Here is a 23,739-nt window from a genome sequence, read left to right as displayed (position 1 = left end):
TTAGTGGACAAGGGCGGAGCCATGGGGGGGGGGGGGGGGCTGGTGGAGGCCCGGCCCCCCGTGGCCCAATTGATGGCCTTTATATTTTGAAGGCTGCCCCCCATAGATATATACAATAAAGGTGGACTTATGTGTAACTTTCTAGTGTATAACTTAGTGGTTAGAGTGGAATATGTAAGCTTTATCACATGTTGGTATGGTGTTCGATCCTTGTGGGTGTCACTTTTATGTTTTTCTTAAAAAAAATTATTCTTTTTTTTTCTTTTTAACGGCAATCCCTTTTTTCTCACTTTTTTTAAGGGAATTTTTTTTTCCCCACTTGAAATGACTTATTATTTTTACTCTATTTCTTTTATCCCTTCAATCTTACGATTTATTTGTTTATCAATTGTTTAGATTTCAAACTTTCTTTTATTATTTTTTCTATATTCTAATTTACTAAATTAGTAAATTGCATAACTTTTTTTTTACAAAAATTATTCTTTATTCCCATATATATTTTGTTGATTTCTCACCAAAAAAAAAAAAAATTATTTATTTTATTGATTTTTGTGCAAATAAACCACAAGAGCAATACAAAATATAAACGGGAGGACATAGGAGGAAATCAAGCCTATACTCTTATATCGTACACAAATCCTTCGCTTGAACCAATAAGGCAAGACTTCATAGGTTGCAATGTTGATTATTTTGATGAAATACTTTATGTTGCTTAATAAAATATAGTCAGATCTAATTTATAATATCGCAAATTAAATACCATCGGAAAATACAATATTTTGTTACTTAATAAATCTCAGCCCCCACATGTTTCAATTCCTGGCTTCGCCCCTGTTAGTGGATCATGTATATCATAGTCTAACACAAGTATCAAAGGTAGACATATAGTGTGTTATGCGAGAACAAAAATTTCTCAATGGTTTGACAGTTAGGACTTTAGAAGGGAAAACAAATCCACGAATTTTTCAGCAGCTTAAAAGATGCTAATCAGATGGTCTCAGCAACAACAGTTCTAAATCTTCAGTAGATTAAACCTATATTTCATGAATTGTTATACGATGTACAATTTACAAATATTTCGAAAAGCTGTGTATATAAATAATTGCTAGACAACTATCAAGACCTGCAGGGAACTACATTTCTGCTTCCATCTGGACTACAGCCTACAACAGCCAAGAGAAAACGACGGCAGAAAAGCTATTACAAAATACATGTTTACAAACATAGATCCACCAAGAGTCCATTGATAGACCAAAAAAATGCATTTCTACAGGCATATTTACAAGACAACGTAAGCTGCAGATGTTCATTCTCTTAAGGGACCAATAGTAAGCATGGTTGGCGGCCAAAAATTGTCTGTCAAAGCTCATCTATCAAGCTCGCATCATCTGCACACCAGAAGCAAAACATAGGATTAAGAGCATGCTGACTAAACAAATTGCTCGGCGAGCACCATCCACAACTGTAAGAAAATGATGCTTAACCAAAGTAGAAAGTGATAAATGTACAAATTCTTTCTAGATGCCTTGCTTATTTTGAATATAAGTATGGTATAATCAATCTACAATTAAATATCTTTGTCAAGTATGGAGGATTAATCACACCAACTGTTTAATTCAAAGCATGTGTTTCTACCATTTGGATCTAAATATGTTTGAAGAACTTTATTAATCAAATTCTACAAAGTGGGGCCTTCAGTTGCAATTACCCACTAAATCTTCTTAAAATCTTCAATCCATTTAGTGTGGCCAATTTTTAAGTCTATTTTAACACTTCAACAGTGGTTTCAACAGCAGATTGGTAAGCCTTATGAAATATCACCGACCACAACTGATACATTCCACATAAAAGTGGTGAGAGTTCCACAATGAAAGGAGGACCAATGATTTCCTCAGCAGGCAGTTCTTACCACCTTAGGAGCGTTCCTTCCTCTAAGCATCTTCGTTGCTTCACTGGCAAATGCTTGAGCTGCTTCCGCATCTGCTTCTGCTTCATCAGCTTCCCTTTCAGCATCTTCAGCTTCTGCCAAAGCAGTTTCAGCCTCGGTAACAGCACGAGAAGCAGCAGCGGCAGCATCTTGTGGGGTCATACTTCTCATCTTAGCAAGCTCTAGATCAATCTGAGATTTAAGCATAGACAAATCATCCCTATCCATTTTGGGTAAATTCACCTGCCTGATTTCTTGAGCCAACATAGGAAGATTTCTCCTCTTTTCCGGAAATGCAAAAGATGGAGATATTTGGTAATTCCGCTTAACCTGAAAGAGGTAGCTTAGCATTGAAGTGTTCTACGTACGTCTCAAATTAAAAAAAAAAGATGCAAAGCAACACAATAGGCTTCCAAACATACATAAGTGTAGATAAGAAAGTTACATAGTACTCCAAATATACTCTCCATACCAATTACATGTGTATGCGTGTGCAGTGTGTGTGTGTGTGTGTGTTATAACAAAAACTAATACCATGTGATAAACTATCCACAGAGAAGAAAAAACCAACTAGATCTTCACAGATGTAAGCTACTAACTGGGCACATGACTCAATTGAGGGGGAATTTGTAAACAACTTCAAATGGATCTAGGTTCTCATAGTATATTCATTGATTGGATTATGTTGTGTCACAAGCTCACAGAGTTACAGCTGTCAGCTACTCGGTACTCAATATATGCCAATGGGAAAAAAAAAAAAAAAAAAAAAAATCAAAATCTGAGCCTTCCCTGCTGAAGTCTGAAACAAGGGGATCTATGTCCACTCTTTTGTTTGCTTTAGGCATGGATAGCTTTAATAGGAAAATAATAATGTTTTACAAATATTCTCCCATATGTGCTTAAGTGCATCACACATAACAAATTTGCAGATGATTTTAGATTGTTTACAAAAAGGGATTATATATTTGTAACAGTATTTTCGAGTGTTTCTGAAGTTTTGTGAAGAACCAGGTTAGAGAGCAAATCCTTCAAAATCTAGGAACTTTAAGTCCTGTGTTAAAGAAGGAGATTTAAAAGAATTTGGGTTTTCAGAAAGGTGATCTTCAAATTAGATATTTGGAGAAAATTTGGGTTTTCAGAGTGTCTATTGTTGATTGCAGATTATTTGTGGAGAAAATTACACATCGAAAACAAGTTCTGGTCATCCAGGTTGTTATATGCAGAGTGTACACAATGTATCAAATCTACATTGTCTGCCATTCAAGCAATAAAGGCTCAGAATTTTGTAAATTTGTCAGTAATTTAGGCTCAGGTCTGCTATATTGGAGATACTCCAAACCAGAGTTTCAAATCTACATTGTTTGCCATTCAAGCAACTACAATAACCGTAACATATACTGTATGTATCTTGGGCCCATTGTATTGGAGCATCTCAGATCTGCTATTTCATGTTGTTTCCTCTCCTAGTGGAATGTTAATTGCATTTGTCCCCTAGTGCATAGCTGTCTCCTAGAGGAATGCTAAAGCAGTTTGTCTTTCATTGTTGGTTCATCACACCTTAATATTTTTATCACATGTTTTCCCTCTCCTTTTTATCCCCATACAACTTTCAAAAGTCAAAACTCTTGTAATTTGTTTATTTATTTATATAGTCTTTTTGCTTTTCATTTTTACACACTTTTTCCCAACTTTATTCAATTGATTATTTTTTCTATGCTTTTTTCCCTTTTCGGACGGTTCCTTATGACAATTCATGTTAGCCCGACCCTAAATCATTTTGAAACTAAGGCTTTGTTGTCATCATCATACAAAAGACATTGAAAATATAGTAGCTTACTAAGGATGCATTCTAAATTTCTAACCAAAACTTGGGGGGAAACAAAAGCAGTCTAGCGCATCTTTCTGCAGAGGCCAAAGAGCTGACAGAATTAAGAGCACAACCATCCAGATTGGAAAGAGAGTATTGAAAATGTGCAAAAGGGAATGATAAAGACAGAGACAGAGAGGAGCTGATCGAAGAGAGCAAAAGAGAAAACTGACTTGACCAGCAATCTGACATAATTGGCAAATTGGTGACCACAATTGCAAACCAATTTACAAATTAGTTGTTTTATGGTTTTTGACTTAAGGTTAAAATAGAAAATAAATCATGTCAATGATTGAGGTCATTTGCTCAAACTGTAACTGGAAAGCCTGGATAATAATTAATATAATAGAATTATGCAGTTAGTATTTTTTTTCCTTTGAGTTCAACTCAAATCTACTCTTCCTGCATATCTCAATAGAAGAGAGCCCAGGCACATTGCCTTCCACCTTGGCTGGCCTTCTGGATAGAGGTGTCAAAAACTCACCTGGCCGACCTGATTAGAAAGTAACCCGATTCAGATTTCGGCTTGTATGTGCCTAACGATTTAGCATGACTCAACTTCAATCTAGACTTGACCTGATCCGACGCAGCCAAAGCTAACCCTGACACCCGAATTGACACCACTATTTCTGGACATTGCTACACCTTTCACTGTCAAGGTGATTAAGCCTTGGATCGCTTTTTAAAACTAAGCCTAAAACAAAGTTCAGCTGGTTAACGACTAACAAGTTAATTGTGATCTCATAGCATCTAATGGCAGTTGGTCCAAAAGATGAAATGGCACAAAATCAACAGATAGCAGTCCATACCTTATACTTGTCTAAATCACACTAACATCTCAGTATTCATTGTCATCTCATCACAACTTTAAGTCCATGGATTCACTATCCTTTAGAAAAACATATTAAAGGTACGATACAATAAAAAAAAAGGCGCAATACACACCAAAAAAAAAAAAAAAAGGTCAGACAACCAGATTAAAATCTTTCCAACCCAATAATTTTCAAAAGCATGTCTAAACCAGCACATGCTTACACATTCAAAGGTTTGATGGCTCAGTTCTCAAACATTAGGCAGCATAAAAAATAAAAATAAAAAAGTTTTTAAATTTTTTTTGTCAAATATGCACTTTTGTCATCAACTACCCGCTTTAAATGTTTTTCAACAAAATTACCACTAATTTTTAAGACTTTGAGTAGCACTACCTATTTGTGAATTCCGGCAAGAATATCCAGTAAGAAAGGCCCTAATTTTATTTTTCCACCTAAAATTTGCTCTAATCCTTGTTTTTATAACTGCCAACCTTCATTTCCCATCTTCTCTTCACAAAAAACATCCACCATTTTTGGATGTTTGGATTTTATTGTGAAGAGAAGATGAAAAATGAAGGTTGGCAGGTATAAAGACGAGGGTTAGACCCAATTTTAAGAGAAAAATAAAAAGAGAGCCCCACTTATTGAAGATTTTTGCCAAAATACAAATGGGTAGTGCTAAGTTTTAAAATTTCAGCGGCAGGTTTAATTGAATAAAATTTTAAGCAAGTAGTTGTGGACAAAAGTGCAAATTCAGTGGGTGGTTCCAGACAAATTTTCCCAAAAAAAAAAAAAAAAAAAAAAAAAAAAAAAAAAAAAAACAAAAAAACAAAAAAACAAAAAAAAACTCAGTTGGGGATGGGAGTATGGGAGAATGAAAACAAGATTTGAAAAGTAAGGTTTAGTAGGCTCTAAGGGGTAATGCTGTGGTGGGTAAGTAGGATATATTAGTGGATATTTGTCCGTCTGAAGGAAGACCCATTTAAGGAGACATTGTGGTCATATTTTGAACTTAATAGAACGATTATACAAACAGAGACACAAAATCAAAGTTAGTCAAACATAAAACATACTTCATATAAAGCAATACATGGAATGCACTGCTTTTGTTATCCAACCAAATCAGGCTCTGCAGTAAATGCAATATTAATTTACCTTGATGAGCTTTCCACTTGATGTCAAAAACTTTAGTTTTGCAGACAATACTCGTTTGAAATCTGGAGGTGCCCAATATTGATCCTACATATATATTAAACAATAATTATTAAAGCTTGTAAACTGAAGGTGGGAAACTGAAGATGGTTTCTAAGAAAAAGAAGACACGTGAATTGGAAAACTTTAACCACGCCAAGAAAGTGAAAATAGCCTTCAAATAGCAGTAAAATGCAAACACATATCATATTTCAGCTGCATATTATGTTATTTAATGATGGAACATTTTGCATTTCTGTTGAACTAAATTTAGGCCCTTGAATTTAGAATTTTTTGTATGTTTCCTTAGCCATTTTAATAATACTCATAACAATATTAACTAACTTAGCCACACACAGTCCCACAGGGCTTACAACTGAGGGGTCAAGGATAGGGTTATAGGGGTGTCATGCATATGCAGCCATAATCCTTCATGAGCAGTTAAGAAATGCTCATGGTCCACCCCTCCATATTTACTATAAAAGAAAAAGGTAAATCCATTTCCATCTAAAATGAACCCCCAATTCAATAATTCTTGCTCCTCATTGACATCACAATTTGTCATTTTATCACTCAACCATGTAAACCCACCGCCTCCTACCAATGGCTACCACCACCAACCCAGCCCTACATGACAGGCAGTCCTACACCAGCAACCACCATGAATGGCGAAGAGAAAACAACAGCACCACATACTTTTAAACTCCCCGACATCCTTTCTCACCACAATACTGTCTGATCTAATAAAGCAAAAAAAAAAAAATAGATTTGAAGACATGAAACACAACAGCGGCAGCAATGCCATTGTAACCAAAGACTGCATGGGTTAGTAAGGCTGTGATGATAGAAATTTCGGATTCTATTGGTGAGTTAGAGACACTTTATTTTCATTTTTTTTTTTTTTTTGTTGAATGCTACGTACTCCATCCCTTATTTAGTGGCCTATTTGGGTTTTTTCACAAAAATTAAGAAAGTTGTATATTCCTTAAAACTAATGATTGGGAGTACAAAATATGCATGTGGGGGGTTAGGGAGAGATAGAGAGAAAGAAACGGTAGTTGCTAATTATTGAAGAGAGAGAGAGAGAGAGAGAGAGATGAAAAATGATGTCAAAAGTAAAAAAAAAAAATAATAAATGATGACAACTCATCAAAAAGAGTGTAATATTGTAAAAAAGTACACTTTAAATAGAAATAGGCCACTAATTTTGGCTACCCAATAATGGAATACAGACCACTAAATAAGGGACAGAGGGAGTATGTTGCATAGACTTGGATTAGGGTGCCGTCCTTTTATAAAATTCCCTATAAGGCCACTACATATTTGGGTGTTACATCGTGTCAAAGTGCCTGAACATCTGACACGCGACATCCAACATAGTTTGCATTGTTGCTGCTAATGTTTTTAGGTTTAACAAAGGGAAGCAAGAGAAACAATGGTGGTGATGAAAGGAAGGTGATATGATGGTGACTAGTGGGTGGTCCAAACGCCTAAAGGTGAGGGTGAGGGTACAGGATGGACGAGTGGCAGAACTTGGACATAACAGTGACACTGCAATGCACTATGTGGATAGTCATTTTTTTCAACCATACAATAAGCTTGGAAACTGGAAAGAAACAGCGACAGTTGTGGTGGTGGTCCTAGTAGCTACAAAGGAAGGGCATTAGGACAAAGAGAAAAGATTAAATATAGATCCCGGAGTATTTTCAAATGGACATGCGGGAGTGTACGATGGTGGGGAGAGTGAAACTATCGATGGGGGCTTTAATGGAGGCGGTAGTGTGAGAAATTGAGAAGGGAAGGGGATGATTTCAAGTTATCTCAAGCGACCCAAGAATTTAGAGACAGTACACAAAAAAAGTTGACAGTGAAGCAAGGTGCAGATGTCTATCAAATAGAACGTTATCTTTTGTTGCACCAAATAGATGGTTGAAAGCGAGGTGACATACTTTCCTATACATTTAAATCCCAGCACTGAAGCTTCTCATAGGACTCATACAGCTCACATGACCATGAATTATAATGTTAAAACAAGAAACCAGACTCACGATAGTCAACCACCAGCAAGTTTTATTCAATTAATTTCCATTTACTACTCTCCATACTATCTCATTCTTACCACATGACATTTTTAACTTTCTTAAAACCAGCCTCCTTCCTTAAGATTATCCAATAGCTATTACTCTTCTGTTCCCACTATAGCATACTCCTCTCTCCGCCCAAAAGTACAGACAGTAGCCTTGCCATGGCAAGTGACTAGCTCTAAATCATCATTCGTAAGAATTTCATCATTGGAAAACTCTAACCCCAAGTTTTTTTCACTACATTCACATCCATGAATGCTATTAATGAACTCATTAAATTTCGGGTTGTTCCCCAATTAAACGAGGTGGGACAGATGATGCATAATGACCTCAATTTCTAATAAGAGCCACTACATTGCAAATATTAAAAACATCATCATAAATATGTACTCCTACTTTGCTTCAGAAGCCTTATGCGAACAATCGAACACACAACACAATACAATGTTGGTAAAGCGAGCATGCACACTCACACAATACAATTTTGGTGATTGATTACATTAACAAATATGATGTTAGCGATAAGAAGTGTATCACGTTGACAGATGTGCTTCACCAAGAATCCAAGATTTTATAGCAAGGGAGAGTGTTGAGTCATGATTAATATAAATTTATGGAAAAAATGAAAAATTGACAAGAATAATCCTAACTATTGCCTTCTTTCTCATTTTAATCTCAACTATAATTTAACCTACAATAATCCAAACTATTAGGTGACCCTACTCAAAATAGTCTTACTCATTTTTCAACCTATTGTTTAGGTAAAACCGTAAAAGAGTGATGTGTGAAGTTGATAATATATATATATACATATATATATATGTATATATATGTATATATGTTGATAATATATATATATACATATATATATATATATATATATGTATGTATATATATGTATATATATATATGAGTGATGTGTGAAGTTGATAATATATATATATACATATAAATATATATATATATATACATATATATACATACATATATATATACATATATATATATACATACATATATATACATACATATATATATACATATATATACATACATATATATATATATATATATATATATATATATATATATATATATATATATATATATATACACACCCCCTCTTTCTTCTTCTCTAATCAGTGCCCACATGGCCACATCTACCATCTCCGGCAACTTCATTTCAAGCCATCAGAACCACTTTCTTAGCCACCCACAACCACCAAACTTACCATTTTAGCCAAACCCAACCGCCGAAACCACCATTCTAGCAAACCCAACCTTCGAAACCACCATTCTAGCCAAGCCTAGCCACCGGAGCGTCGAAAACCACATTTCATTATGCCTAGCCATCGAGTAACACCTAGGGATGGCAATTTAATTCGAGTTCGATCCGAGGAAAAAAGTCCGAAATAAGGAAATCCGAGTTCGAATCCGATTAAAAACTCTGAATCCGAAGTATTCGGATCGGACTCGGACCTTACATAGCATCCGACCAAGTCCGACCCGCGAGTTTTACACGGAGTATAAATTTATTTTACCCTATTGTTGTTACTCCTTCGCCACTTTTCCTCAACCATTCAACCTCAAGGCCTCAATTTTTCCTCTCCTCTCTCCTGACTCCTCTCCTTCCTCTCTCCTAACCCCCTTTCTCTCTCCTCATTTATTTGAGAGTTTTTTATCAACTACTCCAAATATCAATCAATAATGGAAATCTAAACCAAAATAATAAGAACTCGTGAACAGTCTCTCATCATCTATTATGAAGTAATATTTGTTTTTTGTATGGTTGTTTGATTACACACCACTTGTTTCACTTGAAAATCTGAAGGCCGAAGCCAAGAAAGAAAAACCTTGGAAGTTTTCTGTTTCCCTAAGTACTTTGGGTAGAACTGAAAGTTCTTGGAGTACGAGTATTTATTTTTGTGTAGATCTGAAAATTATTTAATTTTTTTATAATTGTTCAAGTGATAATCATTATTATTTTTATGTGTAAAAATTAAATTCTAAACTTCTGTTTTTTTTAAATTCTGATCTAAGAAATGGAAGAAATTTGTAATTCTGATTTAAGATACGGAAGAAAATAATGTTTGGAAAACGGACATGGATTCAGAGTCGGAGGAGGTCAAGTCCATCGGATTCGGATTCGGGTTTTATATAAGCGGAGTCGGATCCGGAGTCGGACTCGAACTTTAGGTCCGTCAACGGATCGGATTCGGACCCTGCATAGTCCGACCGGAGTCCGATCCGTTGCCATCCCTAGTAACACCATTCCATCCATACATGTCCAACCACCCAAAAAGCAACCCAACCACTATTAGCTACTATAACCACAGTAGAGTATCAACAATTATCCAATAGAGGCTTGAAATTATTTAGAGGCAACCCAACCAATTAAATTATGAAAGTGATAGCTTCTTTAACTATTTGTTTCATTTTGGAAAAAAAAAAAAAAAAAAAAAAAAAAAAAAAAAAAAACAAACAAACAAACAGAGTACTCGTATTATGGAGATGACATGGATTGGGGAGGATAGAGATTACAAAAAGGGAAAGTTGTTTGCCTATTAAGGTCCTTTAGTGATGGTAGGGAGATAAAGAAAGGTGAAACATTAAAAATAAAGAAAAGGACGAAAAAAAAATATTACCGATAAGAGAGGTAAAAGAGAGTATTTTGAGAAGAATCACCTAATAATTGGGATTATTTTAAGTAAAATTGTACTTTTTCTGTTCCTATATATTCTTTACGTTTCCATTTAGGGTGTTCCTTTTTATTCTTTACATTTAGGATCTTTCCTTTTTAAGACATTAACTTTGGACAAAGGACCCTTGCTTTACAATTTAAATACTCAATTGCCCTCCACTTTTTATGTGCAATTGCACCTTTTATAATATTTTAATGGGTTTTCAATACTCATTATTACTTTCTCTCTCATCTCTCTTTTACTTTCTTCCTATTTTCTTTACCCCAGATGTATAATATTTATTTTTTATATAAATTTGTACTTTCAATTAGGGTTGGCAAACAGGTCGGGTCGGGTCGGGTTGAGGTTGACCTGTTTACATAAACGGGTCAACACCCCCAAACCTGAACCCGACCTGTTTACATAAACAGGTCGAAAATATGAACCTGAACCCGACCTGGTGTTAATCGGGTTGACCTGAACCCAACCTGATTTGACTTGTTTTTTTAATATGAATCTGACTTTTTTTTTTATTTACACGATTTGTTTTTTTTGTTTAACCTGGTACTTTTTTAACCTTATGTACAATTTTAATTAATGTTATAATATGTTCTGTTAATACTTAAAAAAAAATTAAGTTTTCAAACAAAAACAATAATCCAATCTTATTCTTGGAAATATTAGAATATAGCTCAAGTCTTTCTTGTAAAAAAAAATAGTCTTTCCTCTTTGAATTATTAGCTTAATGGACTAGGAAGGCAATTAGTTCACCTGTGCATAGAAGTCCCATGATAAGAATAAATAAAGTAGATTGAAACATATCATCCGAATTACATATCAATATGAATTTTGTACTTAATTAAAAATGAAACAAACCCTAGAAATTGGGGAAAATTGAAACACCAAATGAGTAAACAAAGAAGAGGCGTATGAACTTATCACACATATAAAGAAAATAGTTAAAACAAAGAAATCAATAAACAAAACAAAACCCACGCAATGACCCTACCCTTTAGCATTCAACTTTTTCAATATTGCTTGAATGAATAATGAGAGAGCTAAAGAAGATTATTGACTTTGAAATTTGAACCTACTGAGAATTGAGAATCAACAATGATGTAAAAGAAGAGAGAGAAGCTGAGAAGGAGAGGAGAAGAAGAAATGAAAACGGCGTGTGAAAAAATGAAAACATTTAGGGTTTAGAAAGAATGTCTCTTAAATAGTATTACGTGGAAGAATGGAATACCAAATTGGACTAGGCCCATATTTAATACTTCTACGTAACAAAAAGCCTAAGGTCAATAAAAGTTATTGGGTTAGACGGGTTGGTTTCGGGTTGACCCGACCTGAAACCAACCCAATTAGTTAAACGAGTTAAGGCGGGTTATTTTCAGGTTGAGATTTTCAACCTGAACCTAACCCGTTTATTTTCAGGTCGGGTTCGGGTTGACCCAATTACATAAACAGGTTAAAAATCTCATTCAAAACCCATTTATTTTGGGTTGGGTTCGGGTCGGGTCGGCTTTTGCCAGCCCTACTTTCAATGATTGAATTTATGTCAATATACCTCAATTTTACACAATTAATAATAACCGCGCATAATTCCAAACATCAAAAACAAAAGGGAACGAAGGGAGTAGTTAGGATTAAAATGAGAAGGAAGTCAATAATTAATTTTGTTAATTTTTCATATATATATATATATATATATATAAGAATTTTGTATGTACTGTTTTATACTTTGCACATAATCATCCTAATTAATAAGGTTTGTGTTCACTATTCTACAGGAAATGACGTTCGAAACTAGAAACATCGTTTGAAATTAAAATATATCTAAACTCAAACTCTAGTTTTAAAACAAAAATTATCGAAAGGATACATTCGAATGGTGCGGGAAGCATTTTCTAAGGCTTTTAAACTTTGTCTTTAATGAACCACCCAACCTTCCAAGACCTATTTTCTTCAAGTCAACCCCTCAAAAGATATCTTTTGTTTCCGCATTTGCGGTTAGAACATGAACGCCCAGGGCGTTATGTTTGTTTAACAACTTGTTGATTAAGGGTCCAGCCGTTGTCCCTAACAAGAATAGAGACCCAAGAACTCTTCAACGAGTTTTTTCAGTTTTTGAAAATGTAAATAAAATTTTTGAATGCCATAATGCTAGCAATCAGGATGATCAAAGACTTATGTGATTGCTCCGATGAGCAAGCATCAGAGCAAACATTGCTAACTTCCTACGTCCACTTCATCGAAAATTTAGATGAACATTACACAACTTTCTATAGGAAGGCTGACATTGGTACTCCCCATACATAGGAGTCCACTTCATCCAAATTTTCGATAAAGCGAACGTAAGAAGTTGAGGAATGTGTTGCCCTGATGCTTGCGGGGCAATCAGACAAGTCACAATCAAGAGGATCATGGCCTTCATTATGTGATCATGTTTGCTAGCATCAGTGCAAATGCTAATACTTCTAAGCAAGCTAGCCTAGACTAATTTATTCACATAATAAAAAAACAGAATGTCCTCGTGGTTGCAAACACGAAAATAAAAGATTTCTTGTGCGAGGTTTACTCAAATAAAATAGGTTAAAAACTTGTTTAGTAATGGAGTTGAAAGGTTGTTTGGTACATTAGGGACAAGGTTTAAAAGCCTTAGTAAAGCTATTTGAATGTATTCCTCTAGTAATTTTTGTTTTAAAACTAGAGTGCGTGTATAAATATTTTTTGATCCCATTCATTCAAATGAATTTATGTTGGAGCTCATACTTCGTATATCGTAAGTTGTGTAAATAAGTAGGTCATTAATTTTGCCCACATTCTTTCCATTACATTAGCTTAAATAAATTGTAATGCTTGCCTTATCTAAGGCTTACTCAACCCTAGGTATATAAGTGAAGGGAAGAAGCAGGAATAAAACATTGGTTTCCAAATTGCAAATGGCCAAAATAAACAAATGAGGACATGAAGAAAATATCCAACACTATCCAAATGCAATCTACATCACCATTAACTCCAAAACTTGTTTTCTTCAAAGAAGTCAATTACGCCTAAATTTCCTCATTAGGTTCAAAAACACCTAGTCAAAATGCATTTCTTAGAAAAGTCACGCGGTCGCGCCTTCCTTCTTCTAAATTGGACCCTTTAAAGCCTGCTAGGATGGGTTCCATAGTTTATTTTTCAAAAATTCATTCAATGATGACCTTTATATCGAAATCCTCTACATTATCCAAACCCGCTCCATTCCTAATAATCAACAGTCATAAGAGTAGCACAACTTCCTACGGAATCATCTCAAAAAGAATTAGATTCATGCTTCACTCCATGTTTTATCCAAATCAGAATAGCTTTAAACTACTATCACTTAAATTTTCCACTCCATGAGAGTGAAGGGATAGTGAGGTTAGTTTGCAATCACAATTGACCTAGGAAAAGATTATGATTGCTTGGATTACATTAACAAAGTCTTATGCCACTATGGGTTTAATGCCAACACCATAAAGTTAATAATGAGTTACATCTATACTAGCTCCACATCTTTCATTTTCAATGGGAACTTAAGTCCACCTTCAAGCCCTCCAAGGAAATTAGATAACCCATATCTCTTCATCCTTTGCATGGAGCTATTCTCTAAAATGATTAATTACTCATGCTTCAAATGTTAGTGGACCCTTTCTCCCTTCCCATATCATCCTTCCAAATACCTTATCTTCTTTTTTTATGATGACATTCCTGTTGTTTGGAGACGCTTCACCACACACTACTCAAGTCATTTGATCCACACTAATCAATCTTTATTTATCCTCTAGTCTCAAAATGATCCCATCCAAAAGCAAAATCTATTTACCAACAACACCAATGAGCCAATCAATATTCTAGTGGCCTTAGCATATTTGGTTATCCCTTCAACTTATAGAAGACCTACTACATCAACCTTACATGGAGTCATATAGAAAGTGCAAACAGACTTTCTAAATGGAAGACAAACTATCTTTCCAAAACTGGAAGAATTGTGCTAATCGAATCCAAACTTTAACTTTATCTCTCTCCTTTTTATTTCTAATAAACTTTATCTCACTTTATACTATGCAACGTATCCATTTTCCTAAGGCTATCCTTTATCTCTTCATAAGATTGCTAGAAATATTATTTGGAGATCAAATAAGCAAAAAAAAAAAAAAAAAAAAAACGGGGGAAAACTTGTATGGTCTCTTGGAATATAAAATGTCGATCAAAGAGCATGGGGAAATTAGGGATAAATCAAATACCATTTCTAACAAGTTCTATATGGTAAAACTAGGATGTAAACTTCATTCCTCCTACAATATTGCATTAGGAACGAACCATTCCCAAATAAACTTCTTTAGGTTCCTATGTTTGGCAAAACTATTAGACTTTTTCATCTCTGCTATTTAAACCATGGAAGATGACACTCATGGACCCCATTTGGACCTTATAAAAATAACGTACATGTTGCTTGGACCATTGAAAATGACACCCATGGACCCCATTTGGGCCTCAAAGAAATGTTGTACATGTGGCTCAAAAAACTGTCTCAAATCAAACTCCATGGCAATTGAAATTTCTTATCTTTTACCCTCCTTCATCCCCCAAATTGGATCCTTTTAAACAAAATATTTCCATCTTTCTTTGATTTAATCATATGAAACTATGCATCTCGTGTTTTCCTTTAACTCCTCCATGATCTATGGATCAAATCCGACCTATCTTCACCCTAATGGATTGGTCCATCATATGGAAGGTATCCCGTACGCCAATAATAGCTTTCTTCCTATGGCAAGCCATTCAATATGCAATCCCTACCAAATCAATCCTCTCTAGCAAAGGAATCCAAAACCTACTTTTACTTTGAGAATTTCTATCCATTTTGTAGGGATGACCCACTACATGTCCTAATGAATTTTGTAAGGGCCTTAAAAAATGGAACCTTCTCTCCATTCCCCAATCTACTTGGACCAATTCCACCTCGAAATCTCTTAAAATCTATCCCTTAATTTCATCGAAAAAGGAGGAATGAGAGGAATCACCAGATATAACTAACTCAAACATTATCCAAAGATCAATCTCTTGACTAGCCACGGAGTTCCACCATTCCCCTCCTTTAACCACTCAACCCAGTCTAACCTCGAGACACCTTAGACCCACACTATCCTCCCTTCAATATTCCCATCAATGCCTTTATATCCACAGTAACAAAAGGAGTAGCATGTCTCTCCTCCGCAAAGTATTAGATTAAAGGGTTTGTCTTTAAGAGATGTCAAGCTATTTTACTTGCTATATCTTGGACAAGATGGAATCAGTGGGAAATTTTTTCCATCTTCTCGGAATTCTCATCAACAATTAAAGGGAATGGCCAACTAAGTATTAAAGTGAAATCATTTATCACGGCAACTCGGAAAATGGGATAAGGAGCATGCAGTTGGTCCCCAACCATATGACTTTTTATGGGATTATACTTTTTATATAAATTATTAAGCATGTATCACATGCATAAACACTAGTCTTTATTAATCAGAGAAGTAAAAGTATTTCCCTTCAATAATTTTATCTTGGTATCCATAGGGTTTTTTTTTTTTTTTTAAATTTTATACTTTGAGAAAGTACCGACAAAAAACACCGCAACTTGGTTAAAATTACATATAATAAAATAGAATCGTGTTTACTTGATTGCATTGATTAGTGAAGATAAATAAGTCTTATATAAGCCAAGCAATACAACTGCTTTAAGCTAAGATAATAAAGAGGGAAAAGGGTAGAGCTCTTCTCAATTACAATAACAAGAATCCACCCCATAACCCTAAAAGATAAAGCACAAATAATTTGAAAATACCGTATCACATTATGTCCTTATCTGTGACCAAAACTAGGACAATATCATCAATACCTAGGATTGTTATACCTAACACTGCTGTTTCACAGGTGAACCCATACTCGTGTTAATGTAACATTGGGTGCAAGCCATCTTAATGCCACAAACAAGTTACAATATTACCATAAACAATCCTAGGGCAATTTGGTACTGCTATTTTGTCCACTTTTTGACTAAGTACAATATGGCTATTTAAGCTTTTCCAATTAACTTTAAGCTTTTAACACAATGTCATATCATCGAATTAAAAACTTTATAAGGCTAAAAGTGAGGTGGTCCTAAGCCTAGAAATGAGGCAAGCCCACGAGTCAACCCACATTTAAAACACTTGAACACCTTTCCAACTATTCCAAGGGAAGTAAGAAACATTTCACCCAAAAAATCTTGTCCAAGAAAAAAGAGGGCGGGGGCGGGGGCGGGGAAGGGTCACTTTTCACTTAAATCTATTTTTTATTCACTTAAAATAACAATTATCATATGTTCTTATAAATTTTTAATTAACCAAACTACATTATCACCTTTTTACTTACCAACCTCGATATTTTTTATTCACCTTTCCTAAATTTGTATGCAAAAGGCAAATGAGACTTTTATTTAGCGACAAAGAGAATATAAAATATACTTCCTTTGTTTCCCCATAGCCTTTGGCATATCATTTAAGAAGAGGAGAGAGAAATTGTATTTGGTGCACATGGTTCACCTTATTAGCCTCAAAAGTTATCCCCATATGCACTTTATAAGGATATTTTAGAAAATTTGTCTACCAAAAGCTTACCAAATATATCATAAGTCAAGTAATATGACATTCCATTTTAGGAATGTTAGTCAAGTAAATTGAAACAAAAGAAGTATCATCTTAGATTCTTAGCAAGCTTGATACACATTCCGTGAGCATGTTGCTTAACTAACGTAGATCAAAACTTACACAACATTTATTACCTCTAATCACGAGTCACCATCGTGTTTTTTTTTTTTCTAAGTTAGCCAAGATATCCTAAAAATCATAGTCATTTTAATAGCTTGGTAAATCAATATCCAATCCCTATTGCTAAATATTCAAGCCGTCTTTTTAAATTATCTATGGCTGCTACTTGCTTACTATGAAAAAACTTATTGCACAACTCCAAAAACCAAAAACCAAATGTACTACTAATAGTCCAATACTACCATAAAGAATCCATTTTTAAAACAAAAACCAAATGTACTACTTCCTCCTTTTTTCTTTCATTGCACTAGAAAGACTTTTACACTATTCACATTATTTTATTTGACCATCTTTTATGATTTATCAATAAGGAAAAACATAATCATGTGGAACCTACTTAGATTCGGCTCAAAATCTACTTTTCAAATATAAACTTTTTATAATTTTTACAAAAGTATAGCAAAAGATATAAATAACCAAAGTACTGCATTGGCATGGTGCAATAAATAAGAAACGAAGGAAGTATATGTTTAGGCAAGTAAGCAATGACATGAAATTGATTCACTGGCATACACAATAAATCATACAAGCTATTCTTCTACAAACAGATGCTTGCCAAAAAAAAAAAAAAAAAAAAAAAAAAAAAAAAAAAAAAAAAAAAAAAAAACTTTTAATCCAACACTTAATAAGTAAATTTATCAGTACTTTGCATTTTAATGGTTCATGTATGCTCCCTGAAAACCAATTGACAGTTTACCTCTATGTATGAAGCAATAGCAGTTTTGTTAGAACCACCAGAATCCTTCAAATTGGTTATAGCTTCCAGTATTAAATTGTCCAACCTACATATACCCAAAAGAATTGATAGTGGCATTACTAAACACGTTGAGGAACATAACAACTTAAAACTTATCCACAATATACAACAGTACAGCAATGGGATTCAAGTATCTAACACAAGTCAACATAGTGAATATCTTACCTCACAATGGATCTTTTGGGGGCAGTTGAAATCTCGACAGGTGCACTTGAAGTAGCAACATTCTTGACGTCTGGCATCTCTTCATCACTTTGAGGCACATCACTAACACTAGTAGTGTTCTCGTCTTGATTAACAGGAGATGAATGCATTGGAACTCTTTTAAGGGCGACTTTTGACTTCTCCCTGGACCCAAATCCAGTTGTCATCACACTCATGTTTCTCCACTTGTCCTAATCAATCAACCGGGAAAAGCCTTAGCACAACGACATCACCACAACCAAATTTAAAATTACAGTTCACACTAATTCACTGATAAAATACAACAGCCTAACTATATCTGAAAGACCTCCTAAAATCAACTCAATCATTCAGTAATAAACAATCCAATCTAGATTAAAAACATATGAAAGGCTCTAGAATATAACAGAATTAGACCTTTTCACATGCTACACTTTCCTAAATGTGACAATCCAAGCAATTTCAAGCAAACACAGGTGAAATCAAATCCTCGTAGAACGAAGAAATGCAGTACCTTCAGATCCACATTCGATCGTAAATACAACACTCCACTAAATTCAGGGTCTTTAAGTATAGTGCGCCACTTCCCGGACCCGTGTTTAAGAACCCCGGCTTTAAGGGCCGCTTCTTCTTCCGCAGTCCACTTCTGCTTCGGAGCACCCATTGCCACTGACACAGTACATTATGTGTGATCAGTTCCTCGCCCAAATAAAATGCCCCAAATAATATCATAGAATCACAATTGACACAAATTCTTCAGCAACAACCAAAAACAAATAATCACACGATCATCCAAATACCCAATTCACAAACTCGCTTTTTCAAACCCACAAAAAAAAAAAAAAAAAAAAAAAAAAAAAAAAAAAAAAGCCCAAATTTTCCAATTAAAAATATACAGAAATTACAGGGGAAAACTAAATCAATTACCAATTCATGAAACCCTAATACACAAACGCAGGAATATTCAAATGACAAAGACAAATTGACAACTTCCCAAATGATAAAACATGAAAATGAAATAAATAATCAACAAATTAACAATAATCAGAAGATTGAGACAAAGAGATATACCAAAAGATTGAGATTAGGGTTCACGCATGTAGAGACGAGAAGAAGGGCAGAAGGGTAGGGATAAAGGCGGTAATTTGGGAGGATAAATTTGTAGTAAGAATCAAGGAAGGTGGCAAATGCAGACAATGTGTTTGACACTTGAGAAGTTGAGATAGAGGAGAAAAATGGATTATGATGAATCACGAAATATTTGGTAAATCAATTATTGTTGATCAATCTTATAACCTAGCTTCTTTTTTATTTTTCCCTTTTTTAAGTCGTTCGCGAAAGAATGTGAAGTTCATAATGGTTATAAAATTCATTATTATAGTCTTGTTAGATTATCTTTATTACGAAGTTTGTAAGGAAATTTTTGTTTGAAGTATGAAAATTTAGGAGTTTAATTATTACCTTTCACGAGATTAATAGAAGGTAGTGTTTGGCGATAAATAAAAATCTAACTAGCAAAGATTGTTCTATGATCATCGCCATAATGGAAACAATATATAGAAAATCTAACTAAGGATCTGTTTGTTTCAACAATAACTAGAAAAGTTAAAAGTATTCTAATGGAGTTAAATAATCTTTAGATTATTTTTCATGTGAGATCGAGAAAATGTGAGGATGAAAAAAAAGTCAAGTACATATGGAGCTTTATAAAGTTAGACTTGTATAAACATAAAAACAAAACAATTGGTATTACACTATTGTTTAGATTTTCCGCATATCATGCCTTAAAAAATTACAATTATATATACCTCAAATCATGCCCATTTCTTTTATAAATTGTGAATTTGATTTCTTGATTTTTTATTTTTTATTAGTTTACTTTTTTTTGGTAGCGAGCCACAAGGGGTGGCGGGTGATGAAAATCGATCCTAAAATGCCTTAGCTCTAACCACTTGGGCTATTCTTCACTCTTTTTAATGGTAGCATTCCTTTGTAAGAAATAGGTTAAACAGTTAACTTATTTATTAAAAGTTACCAAGCTAAGCATGGTATAGTGGGAAAGATTACACCTTCAATTTTAACCTTGAGGTTGAGGGTTCAATCTCTACTGGAGACACTTCGATGGTGGGGATCCCTTACCCTTTTCCCATCACTCTCTATGACGGTTGAGGGTTGAGCAACTGTTAGGATCTTTCTCCTTACCTTTAAAAAAATGATTAAAAATATTATATTAGGATTGATTTTTTACTCGTTTGCTAGACAAGCTAGGTTTGGATCAAGGTATTTTCAAAACATTTATCATTAACATGAAACTAAAACCAAAAAAAACCTTATATTTTAATCAACCAAATGAGGTTGTAACTTGTGTAACAAAGACAATTTAATTACACAAAGTAATGACTTGCATTCTATCACCTTTATATTATAAATAGTAAATAAATAATATAAATTCATATTAGAAATCTCTCAAAAATGATTGTCCAATTCAATTAAATTAGATTTATAAATAAATAAAATATTATCAAGAGCATTCCTCAGATAACTCAAAATAAGCTAACTTTTCGATTAATGAAGTAATAAATTGACTTTTAAGGGGAATTTCTTTTATTAGGTCAAAAATGGCCTACAACCTACCAAACAAGTCATTTTCTTTCAATTTTTTTTAACTATAATTATTTATTTTAATTAATTCTTATCTTTAAAAAATTCAAAAAAATAAAAAACACACCCTAACTACTAACCACCCCCACCACTAACCCTTTGTTTCTATAGCTTGCAGAGCCGGCTACAAGGGGGAGCACCTTGACCGACCGCTCGAGACCCCCTTTTAGACGGGCCCCGCCCCTTAATTATAATCTGATTCTATAAAAAATAATTAATTTAAATTTTTAATTAAGATAATAAATACTATATATGAGAAATGTGGAGTATTTATCTACGGGTTTTTCTATTTATTTCTTCTAATTATATCCACAATCACGTCAATAGTTTTTATTTTTCCCTCTTCACTTTCTCTCATCTTAATCTTGTGGCGTACACAACAAAATTTCGGTACTGTACAATGGCCAAAAAAAAGTCAAATAATTCGTATTAATAACTCCTCGTTATAAGGTGTAAAATATTTTGTAGGTAAATTATGTATTAAATACATTTTCGTTGTTTAGGGGCCCTTGTTTAGTTTTTTCTCCGGGCCCAAAAGTGTCCAAGACGGCACTGCTAGCTTGTCAGCTCTCCCTTCCCTAAGCCTCTTTAATTTCTTTCTCTAGCTTGTCAACTCTCCTTACCCAAACCCCTCTTCTATGCCCCTTACCAAAACACCGGCCAACCAACTATTTAAATATAATATTTACTGAATATTATTAGAATAAGGTTAAAAGAACACGATCTATATTGACTCATTTTTAATTACTAGGTTAAACCCCGTGCAATAAATGCACGATTGTACAATAATTTTATTGATGATAAATTATAAAAAGTGTAGTTTAAGGAGTCGACACACCAATTATTAAAGCGTAAGTAGTATGAAAGTACATTACTAAATAACCACATATAAAATTATAGTAATGAACAATCTAATATTTTAGAAAGTTTAATTTATATTTTATGTTAGGAATATGTGATAATTTAAATACTATCCCTTTTTAAGCAAGTATTATTATTTTTTTAAGCAAGTATTGTTGGAGAAGATTATTTTTTAAGCAAGTATTGTTGGAGAAGATTATTTTTTAAGCAAGTATTATTGGAGGGAAAATATCTAATGTATTGCTGCCAAGTGTCCATCCTAATTTTGCCTTTAGTAATATGTAATAGATAGATAGGTATTTTATATATATAAAAAAAATCCTTACAAGCATTATATAAAAATAGTTTTATTATAAAATTATATATATGATTTTATTCCTAATAAAAGAGATTGCTTTTTTTATTCTTTCTAAAATTTATGATTTAGGATATATTATGTAATTAATGTGGTGATTGGGAAATGATTTTTAACGATTTGATTCCTCTTATGTAAGCAAAGAAATCTCTTCATGTATAAGAGAGTTACAATTGTTGTATAGCTCATATAATTGTGTCTTGGATGATATTCCCAATTTTTTTCCAATAAATTTTGTACATCGATTTTTTTTTTTTTACTTCTGATAACATATTGTATTGTACATTACTTCAAATAAGGCTTTTACCTTTTTTATCCTTCATGTGGTCATAGAAAAGGTGAGATATTAAACGACTACTCTGGCACTAAAAGGGACTTGGATACTTATCTTTATTTTAGCTCATTTGCACCTAACATACATGGTCCGGAATAATATGATGACACTTGTACAAAATACCGGAATAAATACCTAATCGTGTCTCCCCAACTCCAAACCAGATGATGAATAATCCTGCATTATCATTATTGCTCGGGTTGCGTAACGAAAGCTTGGAGTGCTTGGAATTGTACCCATAGCCCAACTTACTTTTACCTATTCCACTTAAACCAACTCATTTTTAGCCCAAACATCTAGCCAAGCCTACTCCTTTTCTTTATGACTAGCCCAAACCCGCGACTAAACCTTTACCCTAATTTTGCCAAAGCCCGAAACTTAAAAGTAAAACCCTAAACATAACCCTAAGCCGTAATTAGAAGCTATGTAGAAGGATAAAACTAACGATGCTTAAAGATTACATATTTTGTGAAAATCGGGCAATAATCAATTTTAAAGGAAATTATCAAAAATTGGAGCGCGCCACAACATGGCATGTGTACAGTGTTATGGCGCATAGTGTAAAGTGATGTGGTACATGTATCGTGGCACAATACATTGATTTCAAATATTTTCTATTTTCATTTCATGTGTAAAAATTATATTTTCCGACCAAAAATGACTTTTTCAACATACCACTAAATTGCACACAACAACGAAGTGCGCGCGCCTTTGGCATTGCACGACGCCATTTACCATTTTGTGTACCATTATAGCATCCTAGCCTATAAGTACCGAACTTATTCTCCGAGTTTCGGAAACACACAAAAAAAATCTTACACACTCTCGATTATGCACTAAGCATGGTCATCGTATTCCACCATACTTCCTCCAAGTACTCTAAGGAGTCCGTACCGTTCTTGAAGTTCTCTATTCAAACCAAGACGTGAAATTTATAACGATTGAGGATTCGGAGTTTGACGAATCACGTTTATATAGGATTTATAGGCACATCTATGCTAAGTTTATAGTTGCTTTTTAGGTCTTTTAGTCGCTTTTTAAGTTTTTAGGTCGCAAATGCATGAGTTATTTGTTTTGTGCTCTATTACGCTTTGTTTGTGTTTTTCTTAATGTTTCAAGTGATTTCATTGTCATTTGGAAGCTTTCGT

At 34.0% G+C, this 23,739-nt stretch overlaps 1 protein-coding gene across 3 annotated transcripts; it reads right to left on the bottom strand.

The window, feature by feature from the left end:
* Window positions 1-1,010: 1,010 nt before the first annotated feature.
* On the bottom strand, window positions 1,011-19,657 carry LOC145608219 (telomere repeat-binding factor 1-like). 3 transcript variants are annotated; one of them, XM_081663833.1, is made up of 7 exons: window positions 19,452-19,657; window positions 18,895-19,049; window positions 18,363-18,592; window positions 18,138-18,222; window positions 5,762-5,845; window positions 1,910-2,257; window positions 1,011-1,388 (listed from the first exon to the last, which is right to left on the bottom strand). In XM_081663833.1, the coding sequence occupies exons 2-7, from the start codon at window positions 19,042-19,044 to the stop codon at window positions 1,374-1,376; spliced, it is 912 nt and encodes a 303-aa protein (XP_081519959.1). In that variant the 5' UTR covers window positions 19,045-19,049; window positions 19,452-19,657; the 3' UTR covers window positions 1,011-1,373. The 3 variants fall into 3 exon arrangements, with proteins under 3 accessions (XP_081519959.1, XP_081519960.1, XP_081519958.1); XM_081663834.1 differs by having other exon boundaries at window positions 1,913-2,257; XM_081663832.1 differs by lacking the exon at window positions 1,011-1,388 and having other exon boundaries at window positions 1,656-2,257.
* Window positions 19,658-23,739: the final 4,082 nt, after the last annotated feature.

Source organism: Chenopodium album, chromosome 23 (assembly GCF_948465745.1).
Source record: "Chenopodium album chromosome 23, dcCheAlbu1.1, whole genome shotgun sequence".
Taxonomy (NCBI): Eukaryota; Viridiplantae; Streptophyta; class Magnoliopsida; order Caryophyllales; family Amaranthaceae; genus Chenopodium; species Chenopodium album.
This window is presented reverse-complemented; position numbering and strand designations above follow the sequence as displayed.

Coding starts and splice junctions, on each gene's coding strand:
- LOC145608219 (XM_081663832.1), bottom strand. CDS start 19,044: ATGGGTGCTCCGAAGCAGAAGTGGACTGCGGAAGAAGAAGCGGCCCTT. Junction 5,846..18,137: donor CTATTGCTTCATACATAGAG/GTAAACTGTCAA, acceptor ATATATATGTAG/GATCAATATTGGGCACCTCC. Junction 2,258..5,761: donor CAAGTGGAAAGCTCATCAAG/GTAAATTAATAT, acceptor TACCTCTTTCAG/GTTAAGCGGAATTACCAAAT.